The 18,884-nt window shown below is 32.4% G+C and overlaps 1 protein-coding gene across 1 annotated transcript in view; it reads right to left on the reverse strand.

Annotated features, from left to right (window-relative positions):
• Window positions 1-18,151: 18,151 nt before the first annotated feature.
• Window positions 18,152-18,884, reverse strand: part of LOC148615576 (uncharacterized) — an 84,799-nt gene continuing 84,066 nt past the window's right edge. The window contains exons 78-79 of the mRNA XM_088581946.1: window positions 18,748-18,792; window positions 18,152-18,427 (exon numbers count right to left, since the gene is read on the reverse strand). Coding sequence (XP_088438072.1) covers window positions 18,252-18,427; window positions 18,748-18,792 — 221 coding nt within the window. The 3' untranslated portion in view covers window positions 18,152-18,251. The remainder of the gene's footprint in view (window positions 18,428-18,747; window positions 18,793-18,884) is intronic.

An 18,884-nucleotide genomic window follows, 5' to 3' on the forward strand; every position in this document is an offset into this window, starting at 1 on the left:
AGCAATAAATTCTACAATACCACCAACATCTCCATCTTCAAGCAAATTAAGCAAGGAAAATATCAAATTGAAATATCTAACTTTTTATAAGGAAAATATTTGTTTATATACATGGGACGAGGGAGATGAATATATACAACATACAATGGGAAATTCATTCAGTATTTAAAGACTAACAAAATATTTATGGTGATAAAAAAATATGTTTGTTGGTATACATGCTGTCAAAATCATTCACCTCGATCTGAAATCTCAAACAGTAATTATGATAATATCATACATCTGGTATGGATTGTTCAGCAAACCATTCAGGAATTATCTAAAACATGAAATAGTTATGATAATGTTTGTCCCAACAGTTCAGGGTTTCACATCAGTTGTTTTAAGAATTTTTTGCATCTTTACTTGTATGAAAGAGTAATCAAGGAAACCAAGGTTATAGCAGTAATCAAAAGAATAATCCAGGGACAAACCCAGACATGGAAAACAGACATACACAACAAAGAATATAAAGTAACTAAAATCTTACATACAAAGTAAAACAAGCAAATGAGCAACTCGGACTCCACTGAAAACTGGGAGCGTGGACCAGGTGTACCGGTAGGGAAAGCGTCCTCTGTTTAAAGATAATACGTCATCTATATAGCGGAAACTGAGATTCTTTCTTTCTGATCAGATCAGCTAAACAGTCAGCCTTTAATCATATTATCCATTTCAGGTTGTCTACTGGACTACGGGAAAAACGAAAGAGAATATAGTAAATTAGAAAAGTATGATATGACAATGGAAGAGTTTAAGGAAGATTTGGAAGAAGGAACATTAAAATTACTGTAAGTATGAGTTTGTTTTAATTTATAATTGATAAGTGTTTTTTGCTGTAAATCAGAATTGAAACCATTTATCTTATTTGCATATTGGGTACGTATTTGAATATTTGTTTATATTTTGTATTTGATATAGATATATTTTTATGACAAAATTATAGAACAAAAAATGTAATCATTGCAAAAAGATAAATAAATGCAGTCACATACCAACAGAAACACATTTATATAATGTATGTATATCTTATCGTGAAGGAAAAAAATTGAAGTCAGTTGTTACTTGTTTGTAATTTGTGTCAGGAGTTAAATACAGACTATAAAAACCTTGCTGAATACTATATTAATTTGTGCACTAACTTATAAACGTTTATTACATTTCCATTTAATATTTTTGTATATTTTTAGAGCCTTAATTTGAAATGGACAATTATTCGCTGAACTGTATTCCAAGTAAATTTTAAACTGGAGTTATACTTCTTTGACAATGTTTCCAAGTTAATATTTCTGAATTCACTGCTGGTACCTATATTTAGACATCAGAATTTCGTTTTATTTATACTGTCCAATGGTTACTTGTGCAGGAGAAGTTGCAGGTGAAGGTCATGTAAATTGAATTAAACGGGGTAAGAGGATTTCCGAGTAGATTTATATTTTTCCCTGAAGTATCTACATAACGCAATTTTACATTTATTGACTAACAAGTCCAGTACGTTATATTGGTCTTGGCTGATATTGATATTAACCAGGCAAATGTGACGTATTGGACGGCTTAATTCCGTATTGGCGCGCTTTGTATTTTGTATTATATTGAATTTATATCATACTTAGGCTAATATTCGAACGTTAGTCAATAATATCTATTATAAACATGCACTATCAAGCAGACATTTTTATTAACAAACATTAATAAAAATGCCAAAAATTCTCCACATATTGTTACTACGTGTGTACAATTTATTAGAAGCAATTGAGTGGCCCATATTCGCAAGTCTTAATTAATACCAGTATTTGAAGGGTACATATATTATTTGTTTTTATTTGTCGCAAGTCTTCATTAATACTAGTATTTGAAGGGTACATATAGTATTTGTCTTTATATACATGTATCTAAAAAAGAGTTCTGAACAGCATTAATTGCTCAACTGGTGTTGTTAGAAATCTTGTTACTATATTATTTATTGCAGCGGAACATTTTTTTGTGTAATCCAGGGACAAAGACCAGACATGGAAAACAGACATACACAACAAAGACCATGAAGCAACTAAAATCATACATACAAAGTAACAAAAGCAAATGAGCAACTGGTACTCGACTAGAAACTAGGAGCATGGACCAGGTACACCGGTACGGTAAGCGTTTCCAGACAAACCTGCCGAGTTGATCATTAAAAGTCAAGTCAGGGGTAAACAAACGAGGAAAGAAAAACTATGACCGTTGAATAAATCAGTTTTCATGGTGCAGATGGATACATCATAACGATCCACGAGTTCATGATGACGACCATAAAACTTCTGTAATGATGACTTCAATTTTGTAGCAACATGACCCTGTTCCACATGCCTATTTCTTAGATTTCTAGCGCGATACAAAAAGTCTGAGTAGTTCCGGCAAGTTCTATCATAACGTAGGAATTGTGATATGAACACTCCATAGGCAGGTGCGGAAGGGATTTTGCCACAGATGAAAGGAAAGTTGACAATTCTGAATGAAAAGTCATCATGTTTGTCATAAAGTTTGATCAATAGTTTTGTAACAATGAAATAACGATGTACTGCCATCGAAATCGATAAAACGATTTTTTTTATAGTTTTGGTTTTAAGTACCTCTGGTATACAACAAGTGTTTGGATTTATCTTGTGTATTTGGTTTTAATGATGCTGATGAGAATTTCATCTTTGAAACACATGTACAGCGCTTCACAATTTGCAATATCTATATTACTGTTATCTTTGCATTTAATAACCACTGGGTCGATGCCACTGCTGGTGGATAAAAGGTCCCAAAGGGAAATCACCAACCCAGTAGTTAGACTTTCTGACCCCGAATTACAGTAGATATTATTTAACAAATCTATCAATATTTGCAGTATAAGTGTTACAAATTTAAAATTACCTAAAACACTGAGGCTTCATTTCTTGTATTGCACTTTGTAGAACCTCTCAGTGATGGACCTGATTTCCTATTTCGATAGTTTTGGTTTTGAGTACTTCTTGTACACAATAAATGTTTCGAATTAGATCTTCCTATGTACTGTACACCGGGAAATGTTCGTTGCAGTTTTATTTTTGCTATTTTTCAAAAATTAAACTGTCGCGAATGTTTTCTTCGAAGAACATTACTGTACAGTTTGATGAACGATTGCGAATTTAAAACTGCGCAAAAGCAGATATATTGCAGAAACCTCGAAAAAAGAATTTCCCGGTTTACAGTATTTGATTCTAATGTCGCTGATGAGAGGTTACTCTATGAAACATGTGTACATCAAATCGAAATTTACATTATATATGACTGGTGTTTTTTATTTCCGAACTTATAACAATAACCCACTAAATATCGCAAAAGTCAAAAAGCTTAGTAGCTTTAACAATTAAAACTTTCATATAAGTTTCAATATCTTTGATAATATGTTCTCAGGAAATAAACAATTAATTCCTCATTCATGTTAACCTTTTTTTTACAAAATGATGTACTTAATATATAACGAGAATATGTAAGGTGAATATGTCAAAGCAACTGAATGCATTTAGAACAATGCCATCCACTGGTCTTCAGTGAACGACGAGGAAACCCTCACACCACAGGGCAGGTTGTGGCTGATCCCAGAACATCATTATACTCAGGTACAGCGAAAGAGTTGCCACTATATACTCAAGTTAATAAACAAAAGGTGAAAAAGAAAAACACGACATACAGAGGTTAGAAATTCCTGTCTTTGCACAGGCGCATTAAAATGTGGCGGGATTAAAGTACTTTGGCATGATTAGAACCCTCCCACTTTAAAATCTGGCCACTGATGGAAAAAATATTACACAATTGAAAACAACTAACAATAAAAAAAAACGTCTAAGTCCTTTGTCATCACGGAAAAAAAGAAACTGAATAAATTACACACAAATTTATATACTTAGATCAACTAGCAGTTAGCTGACATTCCAGCCTCAGACCAGTTTAAACCAACGAATAGTTATGACCCCATCGCATGTAATACACACATATATATTGGTTCATTGCAATTAGTTGTGCTTCATATTACCTTAAACAATGAATCAATTTATGTATAATATTAATTGTATTATAAACATTTTCAGCAAAAGTGAATGCCACTGTTGTCCTTATTTTGATATACCATATTAATGTCCGATAAACAGATGTGTGATAAAATAAAACAACGTGGTCTTTAATAGAGTTCGTAAACAGACAGAATTGTTAACTTTTAATGATCATATACTTCGGTTATATTTCTTACTACAGACACTGTGAAGTCAGCCTTATACCTTGACCTACACTTAGAAATCGATGGTAAAGGAAAACTATTGACCAAATCTTTACGACAAACGTGATGACTTTTCATTCAGAATTGTCAACTTTCCTTTCATCTGTGGCAACATCCCTTCAGCACTTGCGTATGGAGTGTTCATATCAGAACTCATATGTTATGATAGAGCTTGCCGAAACTACGCAGACTTTTTGTATCGAGCTAGAGTTCTAACAAATAGGCATCTGGAACAGGATTATGTTGGTACAAGATTGAAGTCATCACTACAGACTTTTTATTGTCGTCATCAAGAACTCGTGGATCGTTACGGTGTATCCATCTGCACCATGAAAATTGACTGATTTATTCAACGTGTCATGTTTGTCCTTTCCTCGTTTGTCTATCCCAGACTTGACTTTTAATGGGCAACTCGGTGGATGTTTCTAGAAAAGCAGAGGACGCTTACCGTACCGGTACACCTGGTCCATGCTCCCAGTTTTTAGTGGAATCCGAGTTGCTCATTTGCTTTTTTTACTTTGTATGTATGATTTTATTACTTCGTGTTCTTTGTTGTGTATGTGTCTGGTTTTCCATGTCTGGTCTTCGTCCCTGGATTACATTCTTTTGATTACCGCTATGACCTTGGTTTCCTTGATTACTTTTTAACTACTTAGTCAGCAAACATGAGTATAATCCCAAATTCATTAGAAAATAAAAATCAAGGAAATGTTGTTTTTTTTACAGTTGCGGTTTATATGTATAAATCATCATTTTATTAACCGTGATAAACGGATACACGGAGATTGAAACATAGAAACCGAAATCCCCTTTAACAGTATTAAAATGAGCAATTAAGGTCTGGTAAACAAAACCTTTCTCTTTGTTTATCAGGTGTAGTCAATAGATAAAAATTCTGTCGCCTAAGCTTTTATGGTAGATATTTACAACTAATTGGAAAACATTTCTTTTCGTAGCTAGAGAGGCTTACACAAATTGAAATGTTTAGTCAAAAATATTGGATTTTATATACTTATATATTTGGTAAGTTAATTTTTATCATAATGTCGAAACATTTTGGAGAAAAAAAGCTTTCAAAATTTACAAAGCTAGTTCACTTAGATTAATTTGTGCCGATATCATATGTTTTGCAAATAAAAACAAACAAAAACAAACAAACAAGAATACCCGCTATCTATATCGGAAACAACGTCACTGAACAAAAACATGTTTGAACTTTCAGAATGATGAACAGTATATGTGCGTTGTTGTACAGACTACTAAATTACAGTTGTAACATTGATTGCAAATGTTTTAATTGCTGAGATGATATAATTTAATTATATGTTTTTTGTGTCTAGTAGGTAAGAAATTGAGATTTGGTATGATTACTTCCTCTTGTAAACTTGGTCAGCTGGTGCAGATTTATATGCCATTGTGACCAACAAAATTATTTCATTTTAAATTAACCTATAATTTTGATCTTTTTTTCATGCATTATAAAATGCTAGGATTAAATTTGTGAGGTTTACTTTTCTCCCTTTACTTTGTTGTGTTAGGTTATGAATATTTTATTATCTTCACTTTTGTTACTATATATGGTAGTGTACTTCATCTTTTAAATAGATACGGAAATTATCGAAATATTTTAAGTTTTATAAAACATGTATTGCGTTTTAAACTTCATAAAGGGGTGGTTATAAAACTGTATTGTGGACACGATTAGAAAAAAATACAAACTGATAAGTTTATGAAAACTGCATTTTTGCATTAATTAAAAATTTGATGCGGAAAAGAAATTTTATCAAAGATAATTCCCACATTTTTTTTCAAATTCAATTGCAGAAGTCTCTCCCCGAAAAGAAACGCAGAATTTTTTTTTTTTATACAAGTATGATTTGTTTCACTTTAGCTATCAAATATTCAAAATAAAACTATCCTCATTATGTATGTCCTGAAACTGTTGTCAAATAAAAAAAATATTATTCTATTTGTAGTTACAAATAATTGTGTTTGTTGCCAAGATGTAATCATAACTATTAGGGCTACCGCAAATTATCAGCAAGAAAATCTATCATATGGATGCAGTCCAACAGGTGCATGGACATCGCTGACTTCTATTACTATATCGAAAAGTGTATCAGATACCACAACTAAGCAGATAGTTGATGTTTTCTTGGATACATCCGATACAAGAACAAATAAAACTACTTGGTATAGCGCCGCTGGAATTTGGCAAAGCAGGGCAATGATGATAAAGCAATATGTTCAACCCATCACTGGGTCAGGCTTAGATTTTAATATTCCCAGCAAACAGGTGTTGTGCTCAGATGAAGGAACTTACTTTTGCAGTGTATTTGGAGTTCCTCTTGGAGGTTTGGCGGTGGTGAAAATTGCGATAGGCACTTTATCTCTTTCAGGTCATACTTCTTAGTTTTGTATATCAATGTTAACCATAACGTTCTCTTTCAGAGAGAACAGGAAAGTCAGAATGATGGCAAAGAAACAAAAATAAGCTTAAAAACGAGTATGTGTAAAATCAGATAACCACACAGTTCTTTGTTTCACTCCTTTTAAAACAATCAAAACAAATTAAAGACTAACGCTTTCAAAGTCGCCGTCAAATATTATATGCATCTTCCAACACCCAGGCGAATTCATTGCTCTACTAAACATAACATCGAAAACAGTTTAATGCTAAATTTCATATTTTATTGCACACATCTGCAACATAAGGTGGTGTAATAATATATAATTATGCAAATAGTATGGAATGTACAGTATTGAAATTACAAGTGCAAGAAATCGCTAACCATGTAAGCAACTTAAAAAGGAGCTCTTACGTTTTTAATTGTCTAGCTTTCATAGTAAAAACAATACATGCAAACATTTCACACGCACAACACAAAAGAAGAAAATCCTACAAAATACATGAATCACACAAAAATGTGCCAGGCTGAAAAGCCATATGATATGTGAAAAATGAGAAGTAGTCATCAGATGTTTTGATTAAACTGTATATTAGATATTAGATGCTTTAAGTTTGTTTTAAAGAAAATTTTGCTTTTTAGTGAACCCTACAAGGATCAATCCGATTGTGGTCACACCGTATCGACCAGGCTACATTTACAAACCTGGATCACCTGTCATATTAAATTGCAATGGAACAGTTGGGAAACCGGCTGGAAATCTAGTCTGGTGTTTCAAGACATCAATTGATTTAAACTATACACTTTGGCCTGATACTGGGGACATCAGTAACGGTAATTTAGTCGCTGAAGGATGTCAATATTCCCGTATTTCCTCGTTGAGATTCAATTTGTCTGCTGACTATGATTATGTTCAATTCAAATGTGTTAGTGGTTCTCCGTTTTGTAACAGTTCATATGGGATTTCAGTAGCTACTACCATTTATAGGGGTTAGTAGTAATAGTACAGACACATAAAATAATTTTGAGAGGAGTAGAAAAGTAGATTTTTATGATATGCATATTGTTCATGAATTTCTTTATTCGATTTAGTGTTTAACCTATTTCCTATCATTGTAGTAATAAGTAATGTGTTAATTTAAACATCAGTGATTACAAATGTTGTTTTCATTTGCCAAAGGGATTTCACATAACAGCTTTTAATAATTTGTGTTTTTTTTTAAAACACACAAATAAAATAAGTTGAAACATCGTATTACAAAATATTTATGATGTACAATATTTCCTTTTATTCTTAAGATATGTTTTTTCTTATCACATAACCTCTCATACACTCTCATTTTAATAAACTGTTCTATCGGCACATTTTGTAAAAGAGGCAAAAATACAATGAATTCATGCACAGGCTATGACAATGTCAATGCCTGTCTTCAAGCGTTTTATCAAATATTGAATGACACTGCTTAATTATGTTTAATTTGATAGGCGACTACACAAGCACCATAACATAAGCAACATCTTTAAAAGTATTCAAAATTCCACATAAATAAGTTATATACTTTAATATATTGCTTTCAAAATAAGGTCAATTGTATATTAACATGTTGTTTTGTATTATGCTTCGCTTATACAACTAGTAAGTATTGTTGTAAAATGTGAGACACTACAACCAATTATTATTTAGAGAAAAAGTAAAGGACAAAGTCACTATGTCAGAAGTAACTAATACATTTTATAATAATTCATATATAGTTACATTGTATAATGTTATCATGATTCCCCCGATTGATAAACTAATTAATGATTGATCCTATTATTTTTGCCACCCATGTGGATTTCACATTTATAATTGTCTTTTTACCACGAAACTGTCTGGAATGATTTAGTATCCATTCGGTATATGACCCGACTATAACGTTATAGCTGAGGTTTTACTAGATTAAAACAGCAGTCTATTGACAAGTTGTATGATGCAGCAATATACTACCGAAAATCGCTATTTAAATTGCAACATGTGTACATGTAATTCAAATAGTCCGATGCAATGGAATGAAAAACAGGAGACTACTCTAGATACTGATGAACAGACCTAAATACTAAGATTAACATGAGATACGAATACAGTTTATTTTCCAATAAAACCAAGATAAAATTAAACACATCGGCATTCACTCCTTCCAATTAATTATCCTATTATTATAAAGCTAGTACAGCTTTGCACAATGAAGGAAGAAATATGTCCATTGTTGGGAGTTGTACATAAGTACAATTGTACTCCTTTCAGGTAACAGGTTTCAAAAATTTTGTTTACATTACAATGTAATGTATATGGTTTTAATGCTGCTGATGTGGGGTTACTTCAAAAATTACAAACACAGCATATTGAAATACTCAGAATTTGTATAAGAATGGCATGTTTTGTTTTGTATCATAAAGATGAAGTTATGCGTACAAATTTTCCTGTCCAATATTGTAAGAATAATCAAGGCATGAAAAACAGACATACACAACAAAGAATATAAAGTAATAAAATCATACATACAAAGTAACAAAAGCAAATGAACTCGGACCCCACCAAAAACTGGGAACATTGACCAAGTGCACCGGTAGGGTAAGCGTCTTCTGCTTTTCTTAAAATGCCCGCCGAGTTGCTCATGAAAAGTCAAGTCCAGGGTAGACAAACGAGGAAAGGAAAACTATGAGTGCATTTTGCTGCATTGCTGCATTTTTTCTTAAGTAATATCAAGAAAGAAACACAATCCAGAAACAAACCTTATAATTTTCGAACTAAAGTCGTCCATTTTATCATAAATCTTAATACTGAGATGACCACTACTGCTACGAGTCGAGATGCAAGTCCAAATAAATTCTGAGCAAGCTATTTCTGTAGTCTCATTTATCCCGATCTCTGGTGATAGATATATTGATGGTAACCATTTACTAAAAGAAGGGTTGTTTATGGACAATGCAACATATCTGTTCAAAGAATTAAAAGATTTAGTATCATTACATTTTTTCGTTCAATTATTTCGCTGTACTTGTGTATTGTGATGTTTTTGGATCTTCAGTCTGTCCTGTGGGGTGAATGAAGGTTGTCCTTCGTTCACCGTTGACCTATGGGTGGCCTTGAGCTAACATTTTTCATCCCGGTGCGTTTGTTGTCTCTTTGACATAATCGCCAAATCCATTCTCGTTATATGTCTCGTTTTTTATTATCTTCAGCTTTTACAAGAAATTGTATTTTATTCTGTTTGTTACATTGTGTTTGTACATCAACAGTGATCCTTGTTCTTTTTTTTTATGTTCATGCACTTCATGTACTTCGATTTCAAGTTTCTAAATTTACTATTTCTGACGCTTCTGTATTTTACGGATATTTGCAGGTGATGATAACAATAATACATTGAGCGCCGCTGCATTAGGACTTTCAGTAGTTACAATTCTCTCTCTCGGCGTCAAGGTGATACTGGTATACAGGATGTTGATGGGTAAGAATATTTTTTTCGCATATCAATATATCAGAAAATTTCGCCGTTGGGATTGGTTTTTGTGCATTGTTTATCATTTATTAAAACCTGATTGGCTGAATGCGACATTGTGACATTCCTAACGAGTAATCAAGGGAAACAAGATTCTAGCGGAAATCAAAAGCACGTTATCCAGGGACAGACCAGACATGGAAAACAGATAAACACAACACATAACATACAATAACCAAAATAATACATACAAAGTAACAAAAGTAAATGAGCAACACGGACTCCGTTAAAAACTGAGACATGAAACAGGTGTACCGGTAGGGTAAGCGTCAAAATATCGCAAAATATCAATTCGCTTGTTTAATTTTAAGATCATAACAAAATCTCCGAGGCTCGTTTGTTATGATGTTAAATTAATTAACTTGAGTTGGTATTTTGCAACATGCACTTTTCACTCATTATGAAAAAGTAGTCAAGGGAATAAAGGTTATAGCAGTAATCAAAAGAATGTAATCCAGGAACAAAGACCAGACATGGAAAACAGACATACACAACAAAGAACATAAAGTAACTTAAATCATACATACAAAGTAACATAATTTAAATGAGCAACTCGGACTCCACTAAAAACTGGGAGCATAGACCAGGTGCACCGGTAGGGTAAGCGTCCTCTGCTTTTCAGGAAATACCCGCCGAGTTGTCATAAAAAGTCAAGTCCAGGGTAGACAAACGAGGAAAGGAAAACTATGACACGTTGAATAAATCAGTTTTCATGGTGCTGATGGATACATCATAACGATCCACGAGTTCATGATGACGACCATAAAACTTCTGTAATGATGACTTCAATCTTGTAGCAACATAACCCTGTTCCAGAAGCCTATTTGTTAGAGTTCTAGCGCGATACAAAAAGTCTACGTAGCTTCGGCAAGCTCTGGCATAACGTATGATTTGTGATATGAACACTCCATACGCAGGAGCTGAAGGGATGTTGCCACAGATGAAAGGAAAGTTGACAATTCTGAATGAAAAGTCATCACGTTTGTCGTAAAGTTTTGGTCAATAGTTTTCCTTTACCATCGATTTCTAAGTGTAGGTCAAGATATGAGGCTGACTTCACAGTGTCTGTAGTATCCTTTTATCTCAAGTTCTTTTGGGTAGATGCGATGTATCAAATCCACGAAATTAGGATTGTTTAAAGAAAATACTATATAGCGGAAACTGAGATTGAAGGATCTAGCCAAACGATATTCTTTCTTTCTGATCAAATCAGCTATAAAGTCAGTCTCATAAGAGTGAAGAAATAGGTCAGCAAGTAAAGGAGCACAATTGTTCTCATTGGAATGCCGACCGTTTGTTGAAAAACACGTCCACCACACTGGACAAATATGTTGTCGATTAAAAATTCCAGCATTTTGTAAACATCTTCTTCTGTATATTTTGAAGATGATGTGGAATTATTTCTTACAAAGTATGAGGAATCTTTAAATATCAATAAATAAAAAAATCAATAAATATATGTGTGATCTGTTTGAATTAATCCGTTCAAAATGCTGAAGATTATTACAGCCATACATGACACATTTTAAGTGTTGATAATTAATTTATGAATGAACAAATACAAACTAATCATTAAATGTTTATCAGGATCACTGTTTGAGTATGTTTTTGTTTTTTGTTTTTTGTTTTTTTATTATTATTTGCATGGAGATCAATGGAAACAGACGTTAAATTTATTCTACTGAAGTCAATACTGCTTCTCTTAAACTAATCCTATTACTTCTTTATTTCTGAAGATAGGAAAGCATCTTCAAAGTAAGTATATATTTCTTTATAATGAAAGACACAGAGTTTAAAATTGTTATAATTCCAATCCAATGAGCATATGTCTTTTACGTGCATTATGATTGTAAGTCACATTTTTTACGACCTCGATGATGACAGTTTTACAACAGTGTCAATTCCATGTACATATCAGAAACAACATGGCTGTCATCGCTTCATAGAAAAGATATAGCCGATCGAGGCTTGGGACGGTATTACCTGCTTCATTACATTTATTGTTGACATCGTATTTTCAAAACAACAATTTTGAAAAAAAAAATATTGTATTAGTAACCCGTATTTAATTCTAATATTGAAAATGTCATGCTGTCCTTTGTATACCACCATTTGATACTTTGTCAACTTCGGTGTCAGTTTTACTGAATGAGAGTCTACTAGAACAGTCGATCGATATTTTTTTCGGAATTTATTGATGCGTAAATTCGGACCATTCACTCACAAACCTGACATGATTTGTTTTGTTAGTGAATGGTCCGATTTTTCATATCGATGAATTCTGGAAAAACAGTTTTTAATCCTATAATGCTTCGACACTATGACACCTCCAAAATTGTTTTAAAAAGATTACATAATATTAATCTATTTGTTAAGACTTATCATGTGCGTTCACAGAAATCTATTTTACGGAATCATTACTTTGTCTCTGAGCAAACAAAAAAATGGAATATATCTCCCTAGTGAATACTGTAATGTAAAAAAACGTATTGCCAAACATTTCGGAGAATTTCTTTATAGATATTTGTAGATAGGCCGGTGTTTATACGAGTAACATACGCACAATGTCCACAAACACCAGGATAGAAGAAGATAAAATAATTATATTTCAAATAATCTTAAACCTGACGTAGAAATTTAGATAATAATGTTATTCAACCACAACATTAACATATTATATTTTTGCAGGTCTACTTCAGAATCAAATAAAGCTGATGGTGTTATCAATACTGAGGTTTATTACAGCATGGCAGACGAACAAGGTGAATCATATTATATCATAATTATATTGTCATACAGTTTCTATATTAAGTTCAGTTAGATAAATCAACAAGTGTTGAACTGTAAAAGAGATACGAATTTCCAAAATCATGAAACATTTTACAGTAGTACTTCCTATCAAGTTCAAGATTATACTGCAGTTGTTTTGGTTTACTTAAACATCTTAACTAGATCTACCTGATATCCATACACTAAAACGGTAATAGCTCATATTATCGCTCTATTTCATAATCAGTACAACAACTCCTAAACTTCTGACTGATTTCCTTTAAAGTTTGCAAAATATTTGCTCGTTGTGGAATTTTGCACCGTATAGTGATATATGTGATTTGAATAACGTTTTCAGTGGATTTATGCCTTACTTATGCCAGAGTTTTTCAGTCTGTATCCAGAATTTTCTAATTAACAATTGATAGAAATTTGCATCCATAGATCTTACTTTTGAGGAATCTGCTTACTTGTGCCAGTCTCCATCATAATTTCCTCTTTCATCTGTTATGGAATTTTTTTTAAATTTTTCATTACTTTGATCTTGACCTACTCTTAAGCTTACAATTATGCTTCAGAGTTCTGTTGGTATTATACTTAAAATTAAAGTCATCGGTTTATGGTTGTCATCATGGATATGTTATAGTGTACCTATCTACGCCATTAGAACCAATTTGTTCCCTGTGTCGTGGTTTTCTTTTCCTCTTTCCTCTGTACAGGTCGTGACATTTTATTAGCAACTCGTAAGGTGTTTCTAGAAAAGCAGAGAATATTTGTCCTGCCGGCGCATCTTGTCCATGCTTCAAGTTTTTAGAGAAGTCCTTAATAACAATAGTTTCTATGTGCGAGTTATTTTCGCTATGATATGTTCTTCGTTGTGTTGTCTATGTTCATTGTCTAGTCGAGTTTTTTCTTGGATTATGTGCTTTTTTACCATCGTTCGAAACTTGGTTCCCTTGATTTCCCGTTAAATAAATATTTAAGGAAGGTCTCTAGTTTCTGAACAGGTTATATAAAATAACCTGGTTTTACTCGGTTTATAAAAATAAAACTTGCCGACATCAAGTCATTTTGTATAATTTTTTTTTTCAAAAAGTAGAAACGTTCCCTTTAATTCAATTTCTAATGGATTCTAATCAAATGTATTTGATTATAATGCTGCTTACAATAGTAATAAGATTGGTAATTTGTATTATCGAAATATTGTTTTAAACCAAAACGTTAGTTTGTTGGGAATTATTTTAATCGTGCGAAACAATCAACGGTACTGACGCCATATGGCCTCACCAGGTTTGGTCAAAAAGAATTTACCCATCAAAAAGCTTTTGAATATAATTATACTATTTGATGAGAACAGGAAAAGCACTTTTTAAACGAAATTTCGTTTTTTCTTTATATTTCGGTAATTGTCATTAATCACTTGTATATGCGCCAACTAATATATATACCTTTTCAAGCATAAATTTGTTATTATATTTTCAAACATGTTTGTCGGATTGTTTCACTTTTAATGAATGTCTCAATAATTTACACACGCTACATTACAGGTGTGGTACATGATTCTAGAGGGTAAGTGGCGAAATGGCTTGTAGGTTTATACAAATTAATCTTCAAGTTCCGAGTATTCTTGGAATATATTCGATTTTCGCTCCAATCTTTGTTCCCGTGATTACTCACCCACCAGAATTTTTATAGCATAGCAAGGCAATGAAAAATTAGTTTTCTCTAGTTGGTTCAATAAATACTGACAAAGAGCCTGTATATATGTTTGTTTTTCTCAGCTTGAGATGGTTCCATATGTCAGACCTCAGAAACCAGAGCTTAAATCTAATGGCATAGCAAAATCGTGTGAAAGTCTTTGTTTCCATAAGTTTAACACAATAATGAAATATGACTTTTCATCCTTCTTTATTTTAGAGATGGTAAATATTATGAAACGTTAGGGAAGGGAGATCACCAGATTATTCCTAAATCAGACGGAAAACATAAGTTAATGTTCACTGGTACTAAATATCCATATAGAAGCGTACTTGAAATTTACTAAACCAACACATCGTTTAATGTTGGATATATACCGTAACGAATTCAATATAACTGTTTTATTAAACACATATAATTTTGGTGTTTTTAATGTTATCAATTTCAGAACAACAAGCTTTCAAATCGCAAGATTTGGAAGAAATCGTTGTTTTTAAACAAATACAGACAATTTTAAAGCAACTTTTCATATAATTTAATTCTTACGTAAACATAATATCTATATGTGATAACCAATTTTTGGACTAAAAATGTTTTAGGTAAATGTTTTATAACATCATTTACAACATTTGTATTTTTCAACTCATACGTTATGCCAAGACTTGCCGAAACTACGCAGAATTTTTGTATCGCGTTAGACTTCTAACAAGTAGGCTTCTGGAACAGGGTTATGTTGCTAAAAGATTGAAGTCATCACTACAGAAGTTTTATGGTCGCCATCATGAATTCGTGGATCGTTATGGTGTATCCATTAAAACTGATTTGTTCAACGTGTCATAACTCTCCTTTACTCTTTCGTCTACCCTTCATTATTCTTTTTGATAAAATCATTATCATTTTTATTATCAATTATTATCAATGAATGAAAATAGCTTTGTAAACTCTATAAGACCTTTGGGTCTTTTTTATTACTATCATTTAACATTTTAGCGTTTATATGTGCTACCATGTAGAAATTTAATTATCTTATTACATTCATATACTCAAATATAAGTTATTGTTTCCATATAATGCATTGAAAAAAGTCCCTGAAAAGATATTAATTTCATCTTTATCAAGCAGTTTTGTTTAAGATTTTTTTCAAATATGGATCCATTCATTTGCGTACTGAATTTTGAAATCTTGAACTGTTTGGCATTAAAGTTTAGGTATTGCAAAGGACCTCTCAATTTTGTTTCTCATGCACAGACTTGTTAGAATTTTTGTGTGATTTAAAGGAACTAGCAAAAATAATGTCAGTAGATAACAATTCTACATAAATCAATGATTTCAGTGAATCATTCTACATACATCAATGATTTCTGTAAATTGCTGAATATAATGTATTTGGTTATTTAGTCCTAACCGGTGGTGTAGTATAAGCCAATGTGTAACCAATCAATGAGAATAAAGTGTTTTATTTAATTTGATTTTAAAAACATAAAACACATGTGTTGACAAATAATTTCATGTTTGAGAAAACGAAATTATGCTATTCTCTACCTAATTTAATAGATAAGCATCACTTCTAGTCCCCTATATTGTATAGATAAATTAGTTGTATAGGATCACTATAGATTTTACTTAAGGCTAGAAACCACTAATTCCACTTCCCATAGGCTTCTATGTAAATTTCACAATATTCAATGGCTTCTCTGGACTTAACTTTAACCTGCAGAGGACTATATATCAGCATGATTCTACATATGTCAGCTCACAATCCTCAGAATGGCATGTGAGGTTAGCAGACTTGCAGTGCAGTACTGGTCACCGGAAGTGAAGTGTCTATAAATAGCATGGGAAATCCCAGTGTTTTCACAAGATAGGGGTATATTTAGAAATCATTATGGAGATTAGGCTTCACATCACAAGAAGCAAAATGCACCTATAAAATGCACAGTAATGTTTTTCCTTTCAGAAACTGTTTAATTTTTTTAAATAAAATGAGAACTTTTTTCACAGCACTATGAGGAACAGCGGTAATTTCTGCGTAGGACTATTTTTGCGTACGTTCCAAATGCTCATTGGTTGAATTGGTGGTCTGTAACCTTAATTGCAATAAAGGGTAATAATACAATTACTGGACAGATAAACTCTAAACAAGTCAAAAAAGAAAGTATAAGAAATGGTAATATAAAGGAAATAACTGCAAACGTGTAAAACCATTGCAATGGTACGAGCATTTCTGTTGGTGGGTAATTCAACTAAACCCGCTGCTTCCACTAAGGGTAGTTATTTCCATAATTTGCAATGTGACAGGTGAGGCTGGCAGAGCAGAATATACTTACTCTTCAATAGTGCCTGATATCAATCCAATTATTTTTTGTGTGAATTTATATTGCAAGTGCTATTTTGTATGATTGTACAGTTTTGTTTTACTAGTCTTTAGTTTAAATATGTAATTGCATTTTATTCTGTTGACTACTTAGTGTATGTAGATGGTCCCTGTTTCCTGTATTCCTGATTTGGCCATGATACCGACGGTCAGAATTGCCCTTCTATTGTGTTGCTTCAGTACCTTTTAGCTAATATATATATATTTTTTTGTCGCTCCCAATATATAAATTAATATATTTTATAGCCTAGCTGGCCGAGTGGTCTAGGGCGCTGGACTTAGTGCAGACGGTGTTGCCATAGATGTCACAGCAGTATGAGTTCGAGTCGCGCGGAGGGAACGACCAAAAATTTGCTTCGCAAATTTGACATTCTAACATCGTTGGGAATTTTTCAGACCCTTATATATATAATCAATCTATTCACACCAAGTTTTATTATTTCTTAATATTGCTTTTCTTTATTTATGACATTCTTTTGTATCATTTTCAATTGGTATGTTTTGCAAGGTCACCTTTTAAAAACTTGGTATGGAGTTCAAATTCCAAAAGTTTTAATTAACTAGACTCCATACACAGCCAAAATTTAATGGAACCTAACTTATATACCCCGGACTTGACTTTTTATGAGGAACTCGGCGGGTGTTTCTAGAAAAGCAGAGGACGCTTACCCTATCAGTGCACCTGGTCCATGCTCCCAGTTTTTAGTGAAGTCCGATTTGCTCATTTACTTTTGTTACTTTGTATGTATGATTTTAGTTACTTTATTTTCTTTGTTGTGTATGTCTGTTTTCCTTGTCTGGTCTTTGTCTTTGATTACATTCTATTGATTACCGCTATAACCTTGGTTCCCTTGATTACTCTTTGATATTTATTTTACTCCTGTGGAACTTTCTCTTGTAAAACTTTATTTATATGTGTTTCATGTGCTTAATACATTGTAAATAAAGAGGAGATAATTAACACATTTTCATTTTTTTGGTAAAAATTTCTCTGTATAATATCCACATCCATTAATCTGAGGCAGACAAAAGTGTAAACAAAACATATAAATAAAGTCCTGCATTTATTTTAGCTTGACAGAACCAACATGCAAACATATTTTTTTAAACAAATAATAAATAATTTATGTCCTGAGTACAATGTTTTATGGTATGGTACAAGTGGAACTAAAGTCACACACTTTAAGGTCACTGTTCCATCGTAGACCGTCGGGACATTTACGTTCATACATAATACCCCAAACACAAGTAACATAACCATAGCATGTCTTACATGATCCATAGTAACCACTCATACCTAAGTCACACTTCTTTATACATTCTGTAATAGATTTCAAATTCAACATGAAGATTTGTTAAAGTAGCTGTCATACTTGCATATAATATCATGGTAACCCATTGTGTAAGAAATATAATGTTATCAACAAAAACATTGCCTTTATCACAACTTATAATTTTTCTCATCTACCTTCAATTACTTATAATCCCTCTGTTTTTGCAAGGTTATTACAATTTTAACACTCTTTTTTTATGAAATAATAAACTTTTCCATTTGACATCCTGGAAATAGATATCTGGTCAGCTTATTTTTAAAACTGGTATATACATGTATAACCTAAATGTATATTGTTTAAAACTTACTAAATTTTCCTTTCCCATTCATGGAATTCTGTGTGGGGTGGACTGCTAAATAATAAACACATGATAAGATATTATTATGCAGCAATGTAACTATTAACAAAGTCCTATCTTACAATTTTCTAATTGCATCCCAGAAT

This window comes from Perna viridis, chromosome 5 (assembly GCF_037379345.1).
Source record: "Perna viridis isolate PV_CMFRI_1.1 ecotype Kerala chromosome 5, ASM3737934v1, whole genome shotgun sequence".
In the NCBI taxonomy this organism is placed as follows: domain Eukaryota; kingdom Metazoa; phylum Mollusca; class Bivalvia; order Mytilida; family Mytilidae; genus Perna; species Perna viridis.